At 38.9% G+C, this 26,852-nt stretch overlaps 1 protein-coding gene across 2 annotated transcripts in view; it reads right to left on the bottom strand.

Annotated features, from left to right (window-relative positions):
• Unc5c (unc-5 netrin receptor C) overlaps positions 1-26,350 on the bottom strand; it is a 350,620-nt gene extending 324,270 nt beyond the window's left edge. For both annotated transcript variants that reach the window (XM_021195777.2, XM_021195778.2), the window contains exon 1: positions 25,929-26,350. In XM_021195777.2, coding sequence (XP_021051436.1) covers positions 25,929-26,052 — 124 coding nt within the window. In that variant the 5' untranslated portion in view covers positions 26,053-26,350. The remainder of the gene's footprint in view (positions 1-25,928) is intronic.
• Positions 26,351-26,852: the final 502 nt, after the last annotated feature.

The raw sequence follows: 26,852 nt of genomic DNA, 5'->3' as shown, positions 1-26,852 counted from the left end.
AAGCTAAGCAGCAGCATCCACTCCTGAAAGACCTCGCACCACCTTGTTTTAAGCACAACTGCTCATTCCCGTGTGTAAGTGTAAGGCAGAAGGAAAGCTATGAATAGAGAAGAATTCTTATTCTGCAAGAGGAATAAGGTTTAAGTTGGCTCCTGTCTAGGACTGAAACCTATGAAAAAAATCTACAGTTGTATGGTGGGGCAAGAGAGATAAAATAAGAAAGAAAATTTCAAATTCAACAAGTTCAGTTTCAGTGACAGTGCTACTGTTTTATTTGAAATAGGGAGAATAAGATAATAATATACATTTTACAATTACAGTGAAAATGATATGTTGTAAAACTCACAGATGAACTTAATCATTAGAGTTATGACTTCAAAATATATAATAAATCAAGTTGTAATAGACCTCAAATATATCAGTTATCTAAAAAAGTTTATAAACAATTTAATATCTATCAAAGGTATTATTTAACAGAAAAATAAGTGAGCAGACAGGCATGTTAACCTACTAGGAGCCAACAAAATAAGCATTTAGAATTATATTAACATAGAGCTGTGATTTTTATATTATAAAACTTATTACAATTTCCTTTACGTAATTATTAGTATATATGCTTGGCTTATTCACAAAGCCAAATACCAAATGTAGCACGTTGCCTCTGGAGTACAGTAATACTTTGCACTGAGTGGTGATCCACCCCACGTCTGAAATGCTGAGTTAAAATGGAATTGAGGCAACTCTATTTATTCACCAGGAACTTTAGTTCAAGGAGCAATATCTGAGTGGAAAGCAAGGCTAAAGGATATGAAAGAACAAGATTAAAAGGTATGGCATCAGACATGATCCCCCCAACCCTGCGCTTGGCTGTCTCACATTGACAATTTATTGTTTGGCTGGCGAGCCTCAGTTTCTTTCTTTGGAACTTCTCTGCATTGGGAAGACTAAACATGGAATGAACCAATCATGCCTTAAACGTTTTAAGGAACAGGAAGCATCATTATTGCTGCTGTTTGAGGGAAGGGGGCATGCACTTGAGAAGCAGACGCTGCAGGCTGGAAGGCAGCTGGCAAATGTCCACTTGCATGTTTTCTTTGGCCTGCCTCACACAAGAAATTTCAAAGAACAGAGCTGGCTTTTTTTTTTTTTTTTTTTTTTTTTTTTTTTTATTTTTTTTTTTTGAATAATTAGAAACTGCCACTCGATTGAACCTATACCCTTCCAAGGCAGACTTAGAAAGTTTGATTTTAAACAGTCCTCAGGTTTTCTGATTTGTCACAAGCCCCAGTGGTTTCCATCAGCTTACACCCGGCCCACTTGCTCACATGGGTCCCAGTAGGAACTGGAGCTTGTGACTGCTGGATCTGCCAAGGGAGTCTAAGACTCACAGGCATGAAATATAAACCTGGGGTTGGAGCCGTGGGAGATGCAGTGCAGGACGCTAGGAGACAGCTGGCGCTGGGTGACAAGGGGCATGAGATGTAGTCCTGGGTGCACACTAACACCTGTGTGAACCCTGGGCTCTGAGGGGGTCTGTTTCCTCATCTGTGAAATATAGGTTTGGGTAGGTCAAGTTTCGGAGCACAAGGCAAGCCAGTTTCCCATCTGGGTTTCAATTTCTCATGTGTTCTTAAAAAAAAATAAAATAAAAAAGATGCCAAATTAGTGGGTCCCTGAAGCCTGGCTGACTTTGCACAGCCTTGTCAAAAAACGAAGCATTGCACCCAAAGCTGATGGAATACATTTGGAAGCTAAAATGCCCAAAGGAAATTTAACATACAAGGAACAGCAGTTCTGAGAAGGGCCCCTCCCCCTGTGCTGTTGGCTGCATCCATTAGTTCTAACTGACAAAAGAGACCTAATTGTTTCCCCCATATTTATTTTCTCCTTCCTCCCCAAATGCCTGTGTATGCTCAAGGAGCTAACACAAATTAGATCTGCTTTAAATTCTTGAGCAAAATTTCAACTTCAGCCTGTTTTTAAAGAACTTCTTTGTGGAGCTTATAACTTGAAGCAATATTTTACTCATGCGCTCAATCATTACTATTTTTGCATTCTCCTTATCTATTTAATCAAATGTGGTCTTTCTTTTTAATTTTCACAGTATAAAATAATACGAAACACATGTAGGTCAAAATGTGTCACTAAAAATTTCTTTTTTTAAAAAAAAATCTATGTCCAACTTTTATATTGAAATTGCTTGAACTATTTTTAAATCATAGACATATACACCTATGGATTCTCATGCTTTAATGAAAGAGGAAGTACTGAAATGAATCATTGAGCATTTTTTTCATGTGAGGATATCCTATGATATACACGTATGAAGATGGATCGGTGAGGATGCTCTCAGACCGTGCTATATGAGGCCACCACAGTGCACACTCTCTCTGGTGATTCAAAGGTCGTAATGGAATATTTACACCACGTAATAACAATACATCAAGTAATAAACTTGTCAAGAATAACAATAATAAATTCTGATGTCTTAGATACTTATTTTAATATCTCACCTTTTTGGTCTAAAAGCATCATTATTTGGCTCATCAGTTAATTAAGATATGGTCTTAAAGTAAAAATTAATTAAGAGAAGTAAATCAATCTCCAGAAAATGACTGCCAAAGGTTCCTGGTTTGGATATGAATGTTGAGGAGAGTGACTACTTTCTTCAGTGGCAGCAGATATCTGATAGCAGTTACACATCTACACACATGCATACATACACCCAGACACACGAACACACCTGCACACTCACACACTAGCACGCATGTGCACGCATGTGTGCATATGTGTGACATGGCTGCTAACAAGAATGGTAGAAAAGAGACCAAAACATAGTCCAAATTTATATGCCTATTAAACAAGTTGTGATTAATATACTTTTCAAGAATAATCTGTAATTGAAATTAACTAGTTTGCTTTCTGCACTAAGTCTAAAACTCAAGTTTGCTGGATACGAGACTCAAGGGTGCTGGTTTGTTGGTAAAGGTGGGGAGGCAGCAGTTTTAGTTAAACAATTTTTCTCTTTCTAAAAGGTAGCAACTTTTCAAAGACACGAATGTAGTGAGTAGAATTCTAAAACCATCATGAACCCAACCTAGTTTCTCCCCTTGTGATTAAGAAGGCATTACTTAATCTTGCAATGTTCTGTAGGGCAACATCCTTTGAAAATGTGTAATTCTCAGTAACTTTTCTTTGTATTCACAAAATAACTAAACATAGTGTTAAACTACGTGGTTTTTATGCCTTGCTCATAATAATACATCTTGTCCTTTATGGACCTCAATGCTTTAATGTCATGAAGTTTTTGCAGTAGGAATGAAAATGATTGGGGAAATACTTTAAGGAGACTGCCCATGGGACATATAAATATACACACAAACTTTTTTCAGGCTGTCCAGTAAGTTTGAGTTTTCTAAGCCATGTTTTTTAAAAAAGGAATCATCAAAAACAGCTTAAAATAATTGACATGTTAATAGCAACTGATTCTAGAATAAACTCACTATTTGCAATATCTAAGATTTTCTAATTAGTAAATCAGTGTAAAATTAAAACAAGCATTTAAATAATTATCACCAAACTATATCCCTATCATTTCATAATGAGCTAATTCAAGTGAAAAATTGAATATGGCTCCAAAACAGTCTTCTCATTTTCTGAAGTTGAAATAGCAGGTCATGGTGGTGTTTTTGCTTTATACAGCTTAAAATGTACTTGTGGACTGGAAATGATCTCAATCTCTCATCAACATTAAAAGCTAACAACAAAAGAAAAATTGTTTCCACTAATATTGCATGAACACAAATAGTCAACAGCTCAATTTTGGGTCTATTGAAACATAACACTAAAAAGACAGCCATATGAATGAACCAAACTGTCTTTACTAGAAACACAATCCTAGCTTTTAGTAAAAATGTTATCAAGTGATGATACTAACAAATCGATCTTGCTGTCTTTTGAATGAGGATGACCTCATAGGTTCATGTATTTGAATATTTGAATACTTGTTTCCCAGTTGATGGAACTGTTCGTGAAGGATAGGACTTGTGGCTTTATTGGAGGAGATGCTTGACTGGGGGAGAGCTCTGAAGTTTCTACTTCCATAGTTGTGTGTAAAGACATAAGCTCTTAGCTATCCCTCCAGAACCACGCTTAATTGCAAGCTACTGTATGACCCCCTATATGATTTTGGACTCCCCCCTCAGAGCTGTAAGCTCCAAATGATCTCCTTGTTATGCAAGTTACTTTGGTCATGGTGGGGTTTTTTTTTTTCACAGCAATAGAAAAGTAAGTAAGGCACCCAGGGAGATGGATTAGAAGGAAAGGGCACTTGATGCTTTTAAAGAAGAGCCAGGATCAGTTTCTAGTTCCCATAGAGCAGTGAGTTTCATGGGCTTCAGTATTGTATTCAGGACTCCATGGGCTACTGAATGCATATGGTGGGCACATGCTGTACAGACTAACACATATACATACAAAAACAAGTTTAAATACTCAGTACAAGTAATCCTACCATCTTTATGCTTGTTTTGTTTGCACTTGCTTATTATTTTTTTATTATTATTTTCTTTATTTACATTTCAAATGCTATCCTGAAAGTTCCCTATACCCCTCCCTGTCCCTGCTCCCCTACCCACCCACTCCCACTTCTTGGCCTTGGCCTTCCCCTGTGCTGGGTCATATAAAGTTTGCAAGACCAAGGGGCCTCTCTTCCCAATGATAAACACAAATATACAACTACAAATTAATGTTTCTAATCAATCTTACCAAACAGAATCAGTAAAGAAAGGGTTCTGATTATTATGTGGTAGGTTTAATTTTGAACTACTATAGCAATTCTTAGTATGTTTTTTCTTCACAGATTTTAAGTTGTTAATAAGTAGGGATACAAATACTAACACATGTATTTGTACAGATACATGTAACAGAAATTCATTCTATAATTGATAATTTCATATATTTTATAAAATGCTTACTTATTAAGGTTTTATGTTTACATTTCAAATTTTATGTATATAGTTGTGTCTAGGTGTGGGTTTGTGCACAGGAGTGCGGTGGTGTGAAGGTCAGAAGACACCCTACATAGGTGCTGGAACCAAACTCAGTCCCTAAATTGCATATTTTATAATTAGTGTGCTAAGTGAGAAAAATTGATTGTAAAAGTTATGAATATTTTATTTGAGAAAGTATGAGATGAGAGTACATGTTATTTGTGTGTGTGTTTGTGTGCGCGCGCAAGTCAAAATTCCTGGCTGAATGATTCATGAAGGAAAAATTACTTTGGCATAAGACTTCAGCCCAGTACAGCAGAGATGGCATGGTGGAGAAGCTCAGTGGACTTGACAGGGAGCACAAAGCAGTGGCTTCCTCACGTGCCTGGTGAATGGAAGCAAAAAGATCAAGAGAGAAGAACTGAGATTTGCTCTCCTCTTTAAAGCGCTTCTACTTCTAACTAATAAGTTCAACCTTCTAAGTTTCCATAACCTTCTACACAAAGCCACTAGCTGGGGACTAAGTTCTCAGTATGAAGTGGTGGGGGATATTTCAGAGTCAAATCTCAACAGTGATTTCATTATTCATCTAAAATTCCAACTTCCAGGCTCAGAGGGCTAGAAGGATGGTTCATAGTTTAAAAGCATTTTCTTCTTTTACAGAGGATGTGGGTCCTGTTCCTTGCACCCATACAAGGCAGTTCCCAACCACATGTACTTAAATTTCCCAGGAGCCCAATGCTCGCTTTGGACTCCATGGGTACCTGTACTCTCACAGTTGACATACACATGAGTAGGTAACCCTTTATAAATAAGGTCTAACAAGAAAATAAAATGAAGTTTTCTTATATTTACTTTTAATACAACCAATCGAGACAACGTTAACACAAAGCTACATCGCAACAGGCTGATGCTATACCCCCAAAGCTCACTTTATACATTTTCTCAACATTTTTCTTTTTAACATTCACTTTTCTAAAACTGTAAAATACCAGAGTCTTGGAATCATTCATTGGCATCCTATCCACTGTTTACTCTAGTAATACTAGAAAAGAAAGTTAAGAGGTGCTCACCAAAGGAAAGACTGCAATGAAGAAATCATAACAAAAGCACTGCATGTTCACATTACAACTGATCATTAATTAACTATCTCGTTATAATCTCAAACTTATGAAACACTGGACACAAACAATCGGATGTTTCGAATTCTAAATGAAGTTTCAGCATTGTTCATATAAATCCCTCTTGTCCTTGATTTTGTATTCCATGAAGAAATACAGAATTTTGCACAAATGATTTCGAAGTAGTTCTACAGGTGAGTTATGTTTAACTCATCAATTTTCCCACCCACGGAGGTCCATACACTGGACTCCTTCCCCTTGTGGACCTTTTAAAGGGGTGGAGAAATATCCCTTTAAATATCCCTGCATGGTCATCATCTCCAGGATTTACATCATTTTATAAACATGTGAGCACCAAGGGGACCATCACTCAAATTGCAAACACATAATTTAAAAATGTAAAACTGTATTTAGAAGGAGACAACCAACCTGAACCACTTGACAAACTCAAACTCTGTTGCCGAGAATGTGGTCACGTCTGGGCAAAGTGGCTTAGCTATAGAGTATGCAATAAAACAGCTAAATTTGGATTGTAGGCTCATTCTGCACTCCAAAATGGAATGTGGTCCTCATGAGAATAAGGCAAACTGTAGAAATCAGAGAGCAAGTCTCTGTAACTCTTTGCTCCAGTGATGAACCATTAAAAAGAGAAGCCTAAAGCTGTGTGTGTGTGTGGTGTGTGTGTGTGTGTAGATGCTCAAAAACTTGAAAGTGGAAGAAAATGAAATGAGGTAGATAAATGGCACCATGACCAGATACATGCTTTAATAGAACATTTCCAGAAGACACTACATGTAGAGTGTGAACAGTGTCACTTTCAGCGTTTATCTCAGTAGAACATTCTAGCAACAGACCAAGCTGATCTCTGAATCTAAACTATTTTTTATCATTGCCACACTAACATACCATTTTATGATTTTACAGACTTTTTGGAATTTTTTAGTCTCCCTAACAAGTTTTGAAGTTTCTTAAAGACAAGCAATGCATGTTTAACATGAACAACCCAGTTGGTAAAGAGCATGCATGGACTCTAAGGACCTGGGATCATCCCCAGGCACCATATGATAAACTGGTGTGCTGGGATATGCTTGCTGGTTCCTTGCTCTAGACAGTAGATAAGGTGGATCCCTATCCCTATGCTTCAGTAGCCACCCTGCCTATCTGGCTATTTCCAAGATGTTGACGACACTCTGTCTCAAAAAACCAAAACAGGGTGGATGGCTCCCGAGGAAATGCTCCTGAGTTTTTCCTCTAATCTCCCACTACACACACCACACACACACAGACACACACAGACACACACACACACACACACACACACAGACACACACACACAGACACATGTTTTCTTCTATCTCATTTATCTCTACGGAACAAAACAACAGTGCTTACTGAATTAAATTAATCTTAGCTATACTTGACTTTTTTCTTTCTTCCATAAGTAAATATATACTACTCAACAGAGACTGAAAGAAGTAAAACATGTTAAAATACCTGAAGACAGAGTGACTTCCACAGCTAAAATCCCTGGCACAACTGAATCCCTAGAGAAGTTTGAATTTCAGGGGTTAAGTCTCAGACAGCTACTGAGATACACACTGAGGTCTAGATTAACCATTCACTGCTTTGATGTCGGGCATCATCTAACACTCAGCAACCTAAAGAAAAAGAAATTCAAGTAGTAAAAACATACAGATAAGTTAGACATCATAAAGGCATCATTTCCTCTCATTTTATATCCACCCTCTTTCAGATAATTCTTGAATCTCTTCCATATTTGGTATTTGCTTTAAAGAAAATTGAGATGTTCAGAAACAAAGATTCATATTTTGTAGGTAGGGTCATCTTAAGCCTAACTTTTGTCAGCTGTGATAAGTTTATTTTAACTTAGCTACAGAGATCTTTACCCTTCACATTTTTCAGGGCTGGTCTGGTCTGGCGAATTTCCAGAATAAACTTTACATCTTCCTTTTAAGTAGGGCAAGATCTTGACATAAAACTACTGTGAGAGCTGAAGCTATGCCTGGCCAATGCAATTAAGGACTGGCTTCCCCAGTTGTTTTTATAGTGATAAATATAAAGTCCATATCAGGCTGCAAGACGAATTCCCCTTAAGTATCTTCTGTGCACATCTGAGAACCAACTCAAACAGACTTATCATGACCATGTTTTTCTCTACTGTTTGGCCTCCTTTTCCCCTGAGATTCTCATGGCACAAAAACAACCAAAGTGTACACTTATTTGGAAGGGGGAGGAGATGGTAGAGAGAAGAGATATTCAAGAGAAGAGAGAGTAGGAGAGGGGTGAGGGAGAGAGGAAGGAAAACAATACCCCATACAAAATTTTACTTCACTTCATAGTGGAAAGACATAAGAGACTTCAGAAAGAAAATTATAGTACAACAGATATCCCAACAAGCACAAACAGGCAAATAACAGCACAAAACAGCGCTGAGGCCATTACCATAGATTCTACTTTTGAAACAGTGAAATATATTTCTACATCAAAATAGCCCCACTAAGTGAAATTCTTTAAAGGGCTTTATTACCAAAGCAGCATTGTTTTTTCTGTATGTCAATTAGATAATTTGTTGCATATACTTTATCAGATGACTTACTACTCATTTAAGCACCTCAGAAAATAATAGTTTCTTTTTTTGGAAAAAGTTAAAATTAAAATATGTGACACAAGAGGGTAGAGCAACTGACAAGAGATGTAGGCTGTCCATGGTCAGGAAACCAAGAGTTTCTGTCTTTGAAGTTATGAAAATTACCCTGTAAAAGGAAAGTAATTCCCATTCAATTTTTTTTTTTTCAAATGGCCTGTAAGAGCACAAAGATCAAAACATTTTTTTTTTTATATCACAAGTAAACATTTTAAGAACCAAAAAATGTTTGATGTTAAATCCCTCCTTCTCTAAAACTAGCATTCATCTCAGCTTTAACCATCTTTTCAGAACATTAGGTGTTCAGGGAAAGAGGTTAATTTCCATTAAAGAGTTTATTGTGTTTTTCTTTTTGTACAAAGATGTATTCTTTTAATACTGCTCTCAAGTCATTTTTTTTTTTTTTTTAAAGTTTGAATGTCTTTGAGTCTAAATTGACTGTCTTTGCTGAAGTGGTGTTTGCCTCTTTGACCACCTCTTTGGCATTCCATTATGGGCACCTGCTGTTGATAATTACAGGTCTGTCTCCTTACCACTTCCTCTACTCTGTGCCAAGGCAAGCTTCAGACTGCCTGATTACAAACAGCACCAGTTAAAGATCCCACAGAGATCTCCTCGGTAATTATTCAGGGCAAGTTGGGGCTGTGTTTGCTGTGGTTGCAGGGAGCTACTCCTAGGTAGAATTTTCTCTTCGCTAACTATACAGCTCAATCCAGTGCCTATAAGAACTTTTGAGTTAATAACAGTTTGTTTTGTTATACCATTTTGTAGTCTGAAGATCAAAAAAACCCCACTTAAAAATATCCATGATCACAGTAAACCTATCTTCAGACAAGAGCCGGCTACAGAAGAGTGACTATGTGTGATGAAAATGTATTGGCTTTCATGACTGGGCCTCCAAAGGACTGCCACCCTTGATCTGACATGTCCTGTTCTCATATTTCATCAGAGAGAAAAATAAGACATACATCCTAGATCAGTAATTGATGTAACGGTAATTTGATATAAAACAAAATTTAACTAATTGGAAGGTCAGGTTTTATTATCAGTATCAACAAGGGAAGAGTTGGGAAAACTTTCTAGCAATTGTTGGGACTTCTGGCTTGTAGACCTCCATAGCTGCCAATCCTCTGTTGCAACAATATGGCTAGGACACTGTGTCGAGCTGTGATCAAAGTGCTTGTATGGAGTTACTTGAGGCTTATGTGTTTCATATACCAGAGAATCAAAGCTCTTCATCTCTTCAAAGCCATGAACCGCAGTACAGAAAATCCAATGGGAATAGTTTATTTTTTTATTTTATTTCATTTCATTAGATATTTTCTTTATCTACATTGCAAATGTTATCCCCTTTACTGGTCTCCCTCTGAAAAGCCCTTCCCCTGACCCTTCCCCCTGTTCACCAACCTACCCACTCCAGATTCCTGGTCCTGGCATTCCCCTACAATGGGACATAGAGCCTATGACCAAGGGCCCTCCTCCCATTGATGACCTACAAGGCTATCCTTTGCTACATATTCAGCTAGAGCCATGAGTCCTACTATGTGTACTCTTTAGTTACTGGTTTAGTCTCTGGGAGTTATGGGGGTACTGGTTAGATCATATTGTTGTTCCTCCTATACAGCTGTAAACCCCTTCAACTCCTTGGGTCCTTCATTTCGAATGGGTTTTTAAGGTGAAGAAAACTAACCTTGTGGTTAATTTATTAACTTTCTGCAACTGTGGTAGAATGTCTAGGATAATTGACCTAAAAGAAGAAAAATTATTTTCCCTTCTTCTTTCCAAGGTTTTGGTCTATGGTCAGCTGACCATGTTGCTATTTTGGGGTCTTTGATAAGGCAGTGTATGGTTGTTGGGAATGCAGGGGTGGGGCATAGCTGCTTGCCCCATGATAACCAGATAAAGAAGAGAGAGAATAGAGAATTCCCACATGACTGGTAATCCAATACCTTTTCTTTCTCCAGTTAGTTTCTCTCTCTCTTAAATATTCTATCAATTTCCAATACTAATAATGCATGGGAATCTGCCCTTGGTATATAGGCATTTGCAAGCCCCACCAAACCTGCTGGTACCTAATGGATGGTGGATACTAAGGCTTCAGTCCGTCTGGGTTTCCATCTAGATATTCACACCCACCTCATTTCATCCAGGAACTCTTAAATCAAGATTCAAAGAGAGAGGCTGATTCTACTACTGTGAATTGTCAGGAAAAGCCACACTCTGTTATTTACGCAAAACACTCAAATTCATGCAGTACCATTCAAAAATGGATATCACATTACTACCCTTGTGTCAAATCCAAATTTGTGTGCTAAGGAAAGGGGGATGATTAGGCACTGTGTTGACATGTATCTGGGAACACAGAAAGAAAAGACCAGTCCAGCTGGGCAGGAGAGGTCATGTTCCAAAGGAGTGAACTAAAACTTAAACCAACAGGGTGGGTGGGAGGAGCCAGGAAAAAAAGATAGAGCACAAGAAATGAATGGCCAAGGAAGAAGTAAAAGAGAAGTGGATCTAAGCAAGGGTCTGGCTCTAAAGGCTGAGGGAGGGGCTGTTGTATTAGGGCTAAACTTAGACTATAACAGCTGATGCCCTGTGTGGGGAGACTATAACCACAGAAAAGTTTGTAAGAGTTCAGAGGGAAGTATAAGCAGAAATCCTGACAGCTATGTGAATTTTCAAACCTCCATGTGGGCAAGAGTTTGAAGAGAAAGAGCTCCTTAGATGGCCCTACACTTACATAATTTCCTTTTGCAGGTCAGAGGGATGGGGCGAGGAAAAGGGCTCTAGTGCAATAGATATACAAGACCATATTTAGGTAGCATGTATCTTTCCTAACACACTGCCACTAAGTGCTTGAGTATATTTAAATTTTACTAGCATATAATTATATAGGAAAATAGGAAATAATTTCTGCTTTCATTAACTTGGATTTCTGAATGGCTTCACTACCTTTTCAACGAAATAATGGTAAGTCATATATTCTGGGGGAAAATAGGTAATGGTTACACTGATTAAAAAAATGAAACGAAGCCTTTGACAATTGTTTAGTAGCTGTCTTTAAGACAGCTTAGTGTTTAAAACACCAACATTGAGAAGCTTGATTTTACTTTAATAAAACAGTACACATATATTCAAGAAGGAATCAAAGCTACAGACTCAACACTCAGTCACTGTGTGTTTTACTCCTGGAAATCTTCCAAAGATTTACTACAAAGTAATTGTTATATGTGGTGATGAGTCCCAATGAACCCATCCAATCAATCATCTACTATGTCCCAGGTTCCCGGTTGGTTCTGTTGGCTCTTTTTAACAGAGTAAGATCCATGAAGATAAGAAGTTTTTTAATTACATGGAGGAAACATTTCCCTGCCCACTATGGAGTTCCTATTAACTTTTTCTTTTAAGTGAGTATATGTTAGAATGGCATTGAGGGAAGGAGGGAATGGGGAAGGATAGGTGGGGGTTAAAGATAAATGACATTGAACCTTGCATTTGGATATAACAAACTACAAACAGATCCATTCCTCCTAAGACTGCTGCTCTGTGTTTCCCTACTCACTTCGTCCATCCATCCATGTGGTTGCGGATGGGACCAGAACTGTGGTAACTGCTCTTTGGCTGTGCATTTCCTATCCAGTGTACATATTATGAAAAATGTGGTTTTCATGTTTTTTTCTCCTGTTTAAATATTATAATGAAGCATTTCAAAGGGTATAAAACTAAAGAACAAAAAGATTAGCAGTGTCACAGTGAATCATAAAATACAATACTAGATATTCTTTGTAGCTTAGAAACTCCTCTTTGCCCATAGTCTTCTTAAAATATAGTCAATATTAAACCAAGTTTAAATTATCCTTTTATAACTACACACTGGAAAAGTTTTTTTTTAATTTTCAAATGGGACTATAATATTTGTAAATGTTCTTTTTCACTCTTATAGAACACAAGTTTCACATGGATGCCTGTGAGGAGCTGCCGAGCTCCGCTGGCCTCTCCTGGAATCCATTTAAAATATTTAATTAAATGAAGTAGAGGCCAGTTCCAGTGTATGCACAGATGCTTTTTTGCCACTATACATGTTCACACGTTGAACAGTTTGGACATCTAATTAATTTCTTTTTTCTATTTGGCTCTTATCTACATATGTACTCTGAACATATGAGGAACTCTGGCCTTGCTTGGAATTTTTAGTTTAATTAATTTTTGCTTTTATACTAGGATCAGTAAGTGCTTTGTAATGTTAAAACTTTTGACATAATGAAGAAGGTTAATTGTTTCAATTCCTTTAGAAAGAGTTTAAATATTAGCCAAAAAGTAGAGTTCAGTAATTAATTGTTCTTAATCTTTAACCTCCATTTTTACAAACACAGCAATGTACAGTTTAAAAAGAATAAATGCATATTTTTCACTTAAAGTTATCAACTCCATTGATTCTGAGCTTGACACATAAAAAATATATCACTGGGGCTGGAGAGAAGGCAGAATATGTGAGTACTTCTTATTCTTGCAGAGGACTGGAGTTTTATTCCTAGCCCCAAAGAGCTACAACTCTGAACCACCAGTGCCAGGGCATCTCGTGCCCTCTTCTGGCCTCCAGAGGCATGTCTATGTATACACAGCAAACACATTTATAAGCTAAAAATAAATTTGTTCTTAAACTCACACTGAAGCAAATTTGTTGCTTTCCAAAGTATTTTAATGTAAAAAGTATCAAAATTTTGTATAAAACGTGATTTTTAAAATGTGCTAATCTCTTATTAATGAATGTGTCATTAATAACACCACCTTGGTTGGTCTATAAGCTGTTTCTCTACTCAGCATTAATCCCAGCTAAGTCCTCTCAGTGTTGTCATAGAATTTTAGCAATGCCAAATGAAACCTGCTACACAGTGTAGACATTTATGATAAGAATAAAATAGCATCAGCCATAACAAAGGTTAAAGTGCACTAAGTGCTTGTCCAGTGACAAGAGCTGTCCTCAGTCTTTTGCTTTTCACAACCCCATTCCTCCTTACAGTTTTATGACATCAATACAACAATTATTCTCATCCTACACTCCCAGTGTGAAGGGAATGAAGAGCTTATATTTGTATGCAACTGACAGACACAAAGCTCAACAGCCTTTACTGATCTTTGCCTAGGGACTCACAGAAAGACTGGTACTATTTGCAGTACCACTTGCCACAGGAAACCCATTGGTCATAGACATGGATAAGTTTTGAAATTTGATTTGTTTTATAGATTTCGTCAATTAGAAAATTGTCAGATCCAACCACATACAGATGCAGGCATGCATTCACAGGTGCGCACAGACAGGCAAGCAGTAACTTTTTAATTTCCTGGCAGTCAAAGAAAAAAGTTAGAGATGAGAGACAGAGAGAGAGAGAGAGAGAGAGAGAGAGAGAGAGAGAGAGAGAGAATGAACTTATGCTTATGTGATTGCAGTTATAAAACTCAGTGAAGACATCTATTTTAAGAAAAGAGTTGTGAGCATAAACAAATTCACTAAAGCGGGAATATATTTATTCCATCTTTTCTTTTTATATGTAGTTCATAACATAGTTCATACCAAAAGAAGAGCATACATTTAAAATTGTCCAAGAAAGCAACAGTCTCTTACATGGCAGGGAATTTTCCTAAAAAAAAATTTCTAAATTAGCATAATAACTGTCCTATTTCAACCAATCTAGGATCAACTTATTATATTTTCAACATAATTCAATTTTATAACACAAGTTTGTAGATGAGTACACATTTATTATGCAGCTAAATACAATGACATTCTTTCTTCAGTTCAATTAGAATTAAATTTCATACACTACAAAAGACGCCCCCCCATGTATGGAAATAGCCATTTAAAAAGATGTTTTTGGCCTTAAAATAGATTGAAAATTTAAAATCAAAGTCCGCTGGGTTGGATGGTGGAATGATCCCATCTGTTATTAATGTCTGAATTATATACTAAAGACAAGAGGATTCACCAAGGCCCTTGTATAATATGTCAGTAAATAGCATTTTGGTCAGTAATTTCATTATGTAAACTTTGACCATGTAAGCTCACAATTCATTCAAAATGAAATGAGTTAAAACAGCTAATGACACTAAAGAGGACTCCTTCATTTTATTAAGAAAGGCTTGTATAAGAATCTATTCACACAAAAGGAAAATCTCTGCTATGGCAAAAGAGTAAGCCCATTTTTGTTTTTGCTCTTTGCAAGAACTAAAGGGTTATGTAAGGATTTACTTTTTATCATGTTAAAAAAAATACGTAATTTCAAAGTACAAATAAGTAAAAACCGTGTCGTGTATGGTCAGAGTAAAGAACTCAGAACCTTGAAGGCAAGAAAATCTGGTGAGAATCCAAGTGAACTTTAGGAAGATGTTCATGGAGAGTGTGCACATGTGATTGGGGTCACGTGATGCCTTGGACTCTATCCCCTTGACTTCTGCTGGGTTTTGCTAATGGCCTGATAATAGGGAAGGGGGGAGGTGAGCATAGAGGTCTCCTAGTGCTTTAGAGTGGAATGAGCATGACAGCTGCTGATTAATTACTGCCCAGTTCTCAACTCACACATCAGATGACTGAGCAGCCCTGTTCAGCACCACAATGGTTTCACAGTTACAGAACACTGGCTTCGAGCACACTTTCAGATGATGATGAGAGATGCACGGACACCATAATAATTGACAGTATCCATAATTGTCTTCCAGATGACTAAAATATCCATTAGAAATTTTTCTAAAGGTAAAAAAATATATATTTGTGAAATTGGTGTTGGCGGGAGGGGTGATAGCCTTTCAACTCTCAGTTTCATGTCTGATAGCACAGACATATTCCACAGCTTTGAAATATTATCCAGAGATCATTTATACATGGTAGAGAGTGTTACATTATCCCCGAGCTTTCCTTGCTCCTTTTCCAACACTCACTCTCCTCCCCACTTACATACACACCATGGTTGGACTTCCTGTAGTTTCAAAGTACATGGAAAAATAAACGTAGCTAATAGCAGAAAAAAAAAATTCCCTTCACTTTAAATGAACTTCTCAAGACACTGTATGTGAATGAGGGCTCCTATGGAAACAACTGCTTTATGGTGTCAGCTTCAACTGCTCCAGAGGGTTTCTTTCAAAGCCTCCCTTTTAAGGCCATCACCGCCACATATTATCTTCTTGTTATATAGACTGCTACTTTTGTTTCATCACAAACCTTTGCCTGTTGAGTAGCAGCCTGCTACTACTATCAGATGGCATTTGTTTTACTTAATGTACATAGTTTTAGAAAAAAAATATAGAACTGCTATTACTGCATTCTATGAAAACATGCCAGGGTACATTTAGCTGACACGGCATCAGCTGGTATTTAAACTGGGCTTAGCTAATGGACTTTTAATGTCAGCGGGGTTATGTGCAGTTACTGGCTATTAGCAGAAATGGCTCCTTTCTATAAAAATCACTTTTCCTCAAGTGTGTTGTTTGAACATTCCTTTCCCTAATTTAGTGACTGTCATTGAATGCTAAATAAACCAAAGGACTCTGGAGTCTGCTGTTATCTTTAAGATCCTCTCTTTAACTTTGCAATTCAGCATTAAACAGGCAACCTTTCCCATTAACTTTTAGACTTGTAATCACAAAACATTATGAGGAATTATATTTACCTTGTCATTTTTCATAGGATACTATATATTTTGCTATGAAAGCCCCTTGTCAACCAGAGAGGATGAATGCTTGATGATGTGTCTAACATAGTTACCAGAAACCTAGAATTGAGTACTTTTAAAATCTCATTTCAAAATTGCCAAAAAATTTAAAATGTATATGTGCTAATAGCTCCAACCGAATGACATTTGGACGTGTTTATAAATATTTATTATTATGCTTAATATAAGCAAGAAGCATACTATTGTCATATCCTGAGTGAAAATCTGGATATTCTTCCATTATAACAATTTTTCTCTCTGCACAGCTAACATGCTTTGTCCATTTAAGTAAAAGTTTCATTTCATATTGTGATAAAACTGGAAATAAAGCCATCTGTGGGAGACCCAGAATATCAACCACAACCAATCACAGCCCGTTTCTCATCAGTAGAACAAACCATCCTTGCATGATTCTGGGCAGGAAAGAAGAGCCCATCAGACCTTGCCTACAGTGGGCCTTTGTATAAAGTCACTTCATGTATAGCACTTCCAGAACAACTATGACTCTCTTAGAGAAGTTAGAAAGAGTCAGGAACTTGTGTAAAATATGTTCTCCCTTAAGAAGTGGATAATCTACTGAGGATAGACACTCAACTGTAATCAGTGAATAGAGTCCAACCATAAGACTATGGGAAAAACAACAAAACAAACCATCCAACCAAACAACAGCAAAACTCAGAAGGTCTGCATATGTTTGCCATAGGTCATAGAAAGCAGACATCACTTGGGAATAGGTGACAACCTGTTTCTGTCAGATGAGACAGCCTCTTCACACACAGTGAATTGACTTGTCAATTTGCCAAGACAACTTTCTGCGGAAAAATAGGATGTAATATTTTTTATTAAAAAAAACCTGTGATTAAATCAGAACTGCAAGTTTATAATGAGCTTTATAAGTAAAAACAAAACATTTATTATACAGATTTCATTTTTTTTTAGGGAGGGTGGAAAATCAGTTTGAAAATAAATGTTCTCTTCTAAAACATCAAAACATGCTATCTATGCACATCACATACTCATAATGTCACACACATATTAATAGGAAATTATCAAACTGTATTTGTTTACTTTTTATAAGTATTTACTGTGTTAAAATTTCTGTGCACAATATCCTAGAAAAAATTACTCAATTCAATAAAAATAACATGCAAGTCTTTCATTTGATTTATTATAAATTTAATAAAGTATCCCCCCTTTTGCAACTGGGAAGGCACTGCAGCAGAACAAACTCTTCACAGCCATCTTTCTACTTTTCCTAATCATGTTAGTGCAAGTAAATGACAACTGCTTAACCACAGTCCTTTTCATTATTTATAGATAGATACATGTATGCTTAGTAGTGATATAAAAATAAATATTTAGTTCAGCCAATATACCTGGAGAGGCAGACAGTGATGACATTCCCCAATGCACTAAAATTCTCTTAAGTCAGCTCCACTTAAGCAAATTATTTTTTCAGGACAATTGTCCCCAAGAATTCCTATATAATTTGAACATAACACTATCAGATTTCTTCCAAGCAGGTGAGCCTTAGGAAACAACAGAGTATTGTTGTCAAGGGCAATGTGTAACAAGGCAGTTCAAGATTGAGTAAAGCATTTCCTAAAGATCACTGGTGGGTCTCTGCATAGCACTCATCTCGTTCCCAGTGGAGCATGTCCTCCCCACATAGGTACCTAAGAAAATAGAACCTGTTAAAAAACACAGCCTTTAAAAATACCCTGGAAATCTTTTCTCTATGTCAGCTGGAGTAAGAACTAAGGCATGATTTATATAGAAGTTTTATGCCATATACTTCAATATTATGATGAAAAACCAATCTTAGGTCTCTATTACAGATGGAACTAATAATGAAACATAAACAACAACAACAAAAACAAAAACAAAACCAACAACAATCCTCCATTTTCTCCTTCACTTTCCAGCATTCACAGAAATGGGTTTCTGTTTTCTAGGGTGAAGACCCTGTGTGTGAGGAGCAAGTGTCAGACTCCTTCATCCTTGGGTTGAATCCCTAAGCCAATTTTAAGTTACAGCCTCTCATCATCTTATAGAGATCCAGAATGAAGAATTAAGATTTCCAAGGAAAATGAGAGGCAACATAATTACTGTTTTAGTTCAATGATTTCAGCATTGCTACTTGCTAAACTTGAATCCTTCCACTGGGTGGCCACAATGTGTTCATTTCGCAGAATCTACTCAAAGGGGATCCAACATACCACTTTTCTTTTGACCAAAAGACAAACAGCGTAAACATATATGGAATGCCCATAATCTTCAAAGTCCAGTTACCAGAATTTACTCTGGTAACTGTATTTCCCGCTTTCAAGGTTTCTGTTTGTTTTGTTGTTGTTTGCTTAGTAATTTGGGGGATTGTTTGGCTTAGATTAGAGATAGCTCAAATCCACAGAACACTAACAGTCCTATGGTCACTGGCTATGGTTTTTAGCATCTGTCAAAGAGGCTGACCATCTGCTTACTTTTCAAAGGACTCTTGCAGTTCTTGTTATTCCAAAAAAGATAGCATAATTATTTAGAATATTCAAGTACAAGTAACTAACTTGTAAATGTACAGAAAAGAGACTGTCCAACACTCCTTCCTCTAATTTTGATCTTACACTTGACTTTTATTTGTCGAAGATTAGAAATGTTTTTTTATATCATGTAGCCTAACATATTGCCCAAAACTTCTCCTGTCTGAGTGAATGTATCTTATAAATTAACTTTACATGAAAAATTTTCTTCACAAAGTATATGTTTCCAAACTTTTACACTACTCTTTTTATACTTATACTCATCTCAGTTTTCATGAGCTGGAAGGAAGAAAATCTGCATTTATCTTCCTGGATATACTTGAGTTAATAAGTGGATTACAAATTCATTTTGATATGTAAGCACTAACCAATTTTTTAAATTCAAAATAAACTTTCCTATATAAGGATTTTCTTTTCAATAGGGAAAAATAGAACACAATGAAATATAGGTAAGTTTAAGTAGCCCACAATTAAGATACTGACTACCTATGAGAAATGTTAGCAATCACCAACTAACTTGTTAAAAGTCAAGAAGGAGTTTCTGTTTAGCATCTGTATCTGGACAAAAAGATAGAATGTGTTCATCTTACAAGGTCTCTTAACTGCTCTCATAATTGCTGAGAAATGAAACTAGCCACGGGAGCCACATGACACAATGATTAATGAAGGTAAACCCTCCTATGCTCACAACATTTTAAAATAAATAAGGCTTGTAACTGTGGAGCTAAATTTGATTAATCAATATCACATATTAGTATGATTATGCTCTCCCTAGTACTTGAAGTAAGAACTCCAGCAGGCATGTGAACATGAGGAAGGTTCACCTTATCCCCCTTCCCTTCCATGAGAACATAAGACTCAGTGTGTTGTTTAATTAAAGGAGGATATTCCCCAAACATGGGGGTTTTCAGATGTTTTGCTTCACTTTGCAACACAAAGCACTTTTGAGTTACTGTTCTTTGCTAATAAAAGGTGCTAATACTGATGTAAGGACAAATATCTGCATGTTAGGCACTTCCAAAGCTGTAGCTCACTTCCTAAATTATAACTTCACTTTAATTGATGTCACAGGACTTCAGCCCTATGTGGAGAAGAACAGATCTGTTTAAGTGCCTAATCTCTACTCTATTCTGCTTCATATTTCAAAACTTCATTGTATAATTCTGTGGGGGCAACAGTGCTCAGAATGAGAGAAAGCCAGCATTTCAAATGCAAGTCAAACATTTCAATGAACTCTCAACTTATATCTTACCATCTTCCAAAATTTTCCTTAGAAAGGTTATAATAATTTCCAACATACCTTAAAAGATTTTTCAGAAAGAGGAGTTTTGACATATCCAAACTAGTGAGAGTAGGAACATGCTCAGTCCTTCTGACTCTGTGAGTTCACAGAAGTATTTGCACTAAATAATTTTTATTAAAACTTGTGTAAATTTCAACACAAAGTACTTGCATTAGGAGAAGCTATAGGTTACAATATTATTTTAAGAATTACAAATAAGAAAACATTAGCATTGCAAAAAATGTACTTTAATCAAGTAGTGCAAAACTAATATTAAGTTTCTATTAAAAATATTCTTGAAAGATACTCTCTCTATAAGGTCTCAGATTCGTGGAGTCCTCCTTCACAGTAAGAGAAATAATATTTACAAGTAACTGCTAGAAATCCAAAAGTAAGTCCATAATAGGTTCAAGCAGCTGTTGATTAAGAGCGGGAGCCAGAGACAGTGATAAAATTGAGAGATACAGAGGGGAAGAGAGGAAGGGTAAGAGAGAACAGAGAGAAGATCAAGTGTCTTGGGCTTGTGTGAAGAACTTAACTATCAATAATTTAAGTCAGAATTACAGATTTTCAGGAAAAATACCTTTGTTTCAACTCTAAGTAACAATAAACATTAAGGCCTCTCAAAGTCTTCAGTTTGTCTTAAAAGTTGGTCAGAAAGTAACATGCAAAGAAATATCAGTGATTATTTTATATGTTCACTACAATCAGGAGCAATTAAATGTGAAAATTCAAATAGAGTTTGGATACATTTAAGGCCTCGTGAATTTGACTAACTTTTTGCCGGTGTTTTACAAAGTTGGAAGCCAAGAAATAATAATATTTTCTGTGAACTACCTATCACTGTAGATGATTTACATACACTAATTTATCCTTAGTATGACCTATTGTATATATTTTCCTCATTTTACATCTGGGGAAATTGAGGTACAGAATAGTTAAATAATTTAGCATTTAACAGTCATATAGTTAGGATGTGTTGGAAGAATTATGATGCATTGTGCTAACTAAAACAGGCACATGGTGCTAACAGTTATTAGCTTGTACCTCCCCAAAGCCAGACAAAATGGCCACTGACTCTAATAGTAGGCACCAGGCCATAGAGTCATGACATAGCACTTGCTATCATAATACGTACAGGTACCTAGATTCAATCCTCATTACCAAAGTAGGGGAGGTATCTGAATATAAGTCATACTTTTGAAATGCAAATTTAACTTAAAGAAAATCCCACTTCCATCATGGGCATGGGGGTACACAGTTGTAATCTCAGAAACAGATGGGGGTGGGGGCCAAGTTGGGCAGGTGGCTCATGAGTTCACAGCCAGCATGAGAGATGATGGGATGAATGAGTGAATGGATGTGCCTGGACTAGTTCAACTTCCAAATGTCCTTACTACTTCCAACCAATTTACCTTGCATGTATAAAATACCATTAATATTCTATGTATAAAAATTTTGGAACTGTCTCCATTACCACCATCACTCATGGGATAATCCTGGCCTCCTTGACACAAGGAACATATCTGTATACACTGTTATAGTTCAGAAAGTAATATGCTGGCAGATCTATCCCGATGATAAAGACAGTTTATTCAAGTCTAACTCTCCAACAAGTAGCACACAGTCTGGGACTTGTTCCCTATTGCATACTTCTTCTAGTATACATTCTGTTCAAATAAGATCAAAAATGTAGTGTGCAGGAAATTGGAACAGATTTGTTTTTAAGTTGCACAGATGCAAAGGTCAAGTAAAAGAGAGGTAGGCTGAAACTTCAAGGCTGGAGTCTAGCTAGACTCAGCTTCTATCCACACCTTCTTCCAGAAATGGCTACAGCCCCCAATGCTAGTGTTTCTTCTTAGAGCGGCTCCCTCTGCTGCTCCAGCAAAGCCATGACCTAAATCATAAAAGTGCTATGTGCAGTTAAGGCCTAATGGAGCACACTCTCCCTTTTCATGCTAATAAGAGGAGACATATAAGGGGACAGCTATATTTAAATCTCAACAGTTACACTTCATAAGCAAAGAGGGTTAGCCTAGTAGAGCTCCTAGGACTCTCTTAGCTCCTTAGGGGAGTCATTTCCAATATATTTGCATGGATTCTCATGATGACCTATTCCAGGGTACAAAGATGGATACTTTAAATGATTCTTCCCTACTTAACTCTGATGCTTATGATAATGTAATGATTTCTTTGTTTTACTGACAGGATCTGGCTTTGTTACACAGGCTGGCTTTGGCATTACATTCCTCACGTCTCAGCCTCCTTAAGTGGGAGTCTTACAGGTATAAACCAACACACTCTGCCATGATCCAGCATTTATTTTTAGCCACGTGCTTGAAAAGTTTGTTCTCTGAAGATTTTTAATCGTTCTCTAAGTTAGAAAACAGAATTACTTACCTAACAAAGGCCAGCTTATCTATTTTTCTTTATTGTAAATCTCTATATTGGATACATGAATTTGCCCTACCAGCTGAGCCAAATATGAGAGAGTAGCCATCAAATTTGGTTATTATCAAAACAGATTGTCAATTTGTAAAACACCAACATGCATAGAGTCATGAAAGTACTTTCCTCCCCTGTGGAAAGAAATGCTACTTGTCTTAAAAACACTAAATTTATGCAATAAGAAAATGATCTCTGAATAGACATTAATAATTTTCTAGTCTAAATGTGGAGGTGTTAGCACACATAATATTAGTGGTGGCAGATAAGAGAGATATTGTGATGTAGAAGGGTGGCATGGTAGGAGGCAAAAATTCACACACACACACAGACACACACACACACACATACACACACACACACACACACACACACACACACCCCTTGCCTTTCCTAGTAAAAATCTTTCATTCTTGGAAGTCAGGAGCCCTGAGAATTCCCTGGAGTGAAGCTTTCCCAGCATCCTCAATGAAACAATTAGAGCAGGGCAGAGAGCGGGAAAGTTGTTGCCTACAGCCCAGAGAATTTCCCAAGGACCTGTTTAACATGACTGCTGTCTCTTTAATCCACAGTTGCAAAACTCCCTCACTCATAAATGATACTCGCTCTGTGCTGCTACAACCATGTTGCACTTGGTTTTTCCTCCTCCCCTGGGCTGATTTCAACTGGAGGTCTGTTTTTGAAAGCTTCTCCTCATTTTCTCAGCACTGCTCCAACAGATTTGAAACCTTCCTCACGTTGTAAAGTACTTAATGAATGTCTTGCCTTCTAATTGCATATGTACTTCCGTTCATGAAAAGTATTGTCCACTGGAGTCATTAATGCAGCAGAACAAGCAAATGGTACCTCTAGGATGTGTGCTGGAGAGAAAGGAGATACAGAAGAAAATGGGAGCCTGCCCAGCAGACTGTCCTACAGTGACTGCCTGAGAATAAAGTGTTAGCAGCAGGTCAGTAGTAAACAGGCCTGGCTAATGAGTAGCAGCCACAGGGACAGTAGCTGATAGCAGATTTCTGTGCTCTACACTTCCTTTGATGTTTCACAGATAACACAGGAAGAGCTGGTGCTCTGGAACATGGAGGATAACAAAGATAAAAGTAAGAGTCCTGCCTCTCAGGTCATGTGATTTGAAGAGAGAGAGGGAGAAAAAAAAGTTATTCTCTCTGAACGAGGGTAAAGGGAGTAAAATCCCCAGCAGAACTGCAAACACCCCCTAAACCTGCTTTTCTTTCTCTGCTGAAGATCAGAATTAATCCTCAACCTTTGCCTTATCTGGTGTACACCAAGAAAAAGTGCAGGAGGCAGAGCTCCCCAGCTCCTTCCCCTTTAGTCTCTGCTCCCTTCTTTCAATATTAATCCACTTACAGCCCCCTGTTTGATTATCTTCATCGATCCTTCTCCTACCCAGTCTTTTTAATTTGGCTGTTGTAAGCTCTCCACAGGGATCCTGCCTCCTTTTGGCATCTTTGGGGACTTTTAACTTTTCCTTTACCCAAACCCTTCCCTTACCCTGTCCCTCACCCCCAATCGCTCCGTCCTTTGTGCACAGAAAAATGACACCAAATTCCAGCAGGACTCATACAGCTGATTCCAGAACCCTTAGGCTTCCTAAGATCACTGTCCATGTAGGCTTCCTAAGATCCTCCTGGAAGCATTTCTGGCTAGAGTCCTGAGAACTTCTGACCACTTTGAAGAACTCTAGGCTTTCTAGCATGGATTCCCTTGAACATGGTCAGAGGTGCTCTGGACGTGTGCATAAGCAAACCAGAGCTGACCCACAAGGATAGGAAGCATCTGTCCAGAAAGGAAGGCAAGATTTATGAGCGTGGCCACTTAGCAGTGTAGCAGGAACAATTTACTCCCTAAGTAGCTATCTCCGATTCACACTGCCTTGCTAATCACATACCTCCTCATGAGGGCCAGACTTGCCTGGCCTCTGGGCTTTCTTCTGCTTTCAGCACCCACCTCCCTGCATCAGTGCCTGTCGATTTTAGGAAATGCAGGCTGCAATTGGAATAAAGCAGTCTGTGAGCATCATGGAAGGAGTAAGGGCTGCTGCTCCTCCTCCCAAACTCTCCAAATTCATAAAGAAATGTGTGTGTGTGTGTGTGTGTGTGTGTGTGTGTGTTTATGTGTGTGTGTATGAAGAAAAGGGAAGGTCTCTGAGCTGGTTCTGAATTGTTGCCTCTCTCTCAAGGCAAAGCTGTATTGCTTTCTGGCTATAGACAATAAATAAATAAATAAATAAATAAATAAATAAATAAATAAATAAATCTTTAAAATGGCAAAGAAGGATCTGGGTGGGAACTGGTTGAATAAATCTGGGAGCTGCACCTCCCCTTAAAACTCAATGAACAAGAAAGAAGCCTCCAAGATGACCCTCATGAGGTCTAGGTGTCTCCCCTCTTCCCTTACAAGACATTCCCAACTCTGGACCACTGTCCTCCCACTCAGGCTTTGCTCAGAGTTCCACACACTTCAAGGCTTACATGCGTTAAAATGTCAGTTATAAACTGGTTAGCAGTAGCCTTTCCCCAGAGAGTTGCAGATTAGGTTTGAACAACTAGAATCGCCCACTAGAGCTGTGGGTTTGAAGTTTTTCAAGGGTCGCCTGTCCGGAGGGGGACACGAAGAGGTCGTGAGTGGAGAGGCAGGCACACCCGGAGCCTGTCCTTTCTGGGCGAATTGAGCATCTCCATAGCGCCCCATCAGCAGTCTAGGGGCACCGGCGCCTATGGGTCCTTGGCAGCAATGGACATACTTCCTTAGCGGAGGTGGAAGAAAACCGTGCAAGCCCAGCCACCGCGCACAGTGGGGAGCCTCTGCACACTACACAGATTGGGGCGCACACCACAAAGCCACTATTAGTGCCTCTGGAAACCTCCGGGTGCACAATATTCAAAAACGTGCGCCTGTGGGTCTGAAAGTGCAAAAGACACTCCAGGATCCCACAGGCACCAAGAAAGCAGCATCACTTAACACACCCCGGGTCCACCCTTACCCAGCTCCGGAGCTAAGTCTGAAAATCTGGTTTCTTAACTAGTTGGGAAAGTGGGATTTAAAGTCCTTTCCATTGGGGGCAACTGGGCAGATGAGAAAGCAAGGAGCGCCAGGGACAAATAGAGGTAGAAGAGAGGGAAGACAGAAGCAAAGGGAGGTGACCGCCGCGCCCTGAAGACCCTCTTACCTTGAGCGGCGGAACCGGTGCCACTGGCGCTTAGCAGGGCCAGGGCAGGTAACACAAGCATCTGTAGCAAGTATCCTAGTCCCAGTCCGCAGCGGGCTGCTGTCGCCCTCAGACCTTTCCTCATCCTCGGCAGAGGTGTACTGGGAAGGGGAATGCCACCAGGAGACGCGCAAACAGCAGAGAGCCCGGCTGGGCAGGAGGCTAGATCCGGCCACCGCCAGGCAGTCCTGAGAAATAACAGCAGCTTGAGCTCCACACTCCACTTTCTCCAAGGGCAGGGGCCAAAGGGGGTGGAGAGGAGTCTCCGAGGAGGAGTTTGAAGGTCCCTCGTCCACTGCGCCTAGCCACTGACGACTCCCGCCTGCTAATGCTCTGCCCCCACTCGGGAAGTGCAGGGAGGCGCAGCGCGGCCACCACGACAGCTCCCGCAGCTCCGCCGCTAGCCGAGCGGGCGCTGCTCTCGGGTCCCCGCGCCCGCTAGGATCGCACAGGCGCCGAGGATGGGGAGGTGGCAAGAGCGGGAGGAGTGGCGAGCCTGCGAGGCGCTCCCCGCTCTGATCCTCGCGCTTCTGTGCCGGAGAGACTCCCTGGCTGCCGCCCGCCCGCCGACGGTCCAGCGACTGTCGCCTCCAGGAGTGGGGCGAGCGGGGGTCCTGGGTGGCGCTCGCAGAGGAGGCGTGGAGGGCGCGGCCCCACTCCGCGCGGGGGGAAGCGGCGGCGGGAGCGCGCTCGCCCGCCTTATGTAAGCGAGGATGGAGCGAGATCCACGCCTCGCGCGGAAGGTGGAGTCCACTGGGCTCACTTGCTCACTTGTTCACTCGCTCCGGCGCTGACAAGGGACACCTCGGGGCAGAGGCAACTGCGACCAGGGGCAGCACAGTCTCCCGCCTGGCGCCAGACTCCTGCTCCGCAAGCGCTGCGGGC

The sequence above is a fragment of the Mus pahari genome, chromosome 4, assembly GCF_900095145.1.
Source record: "Mus pahari chromosome 4, PAHARI_EIJ_v1.1, whole genome shotgun sequence".
Classification (NCBI taxonomy): domain Eukaryota; kingdom Metazoa; phylum Chordata; class Mammalia; order Rodentia; family Muridae; genus Mus; species Mus pahari.
This window is presented reverse-complemented; position numbering and strand designations above follow the sequence as displayed.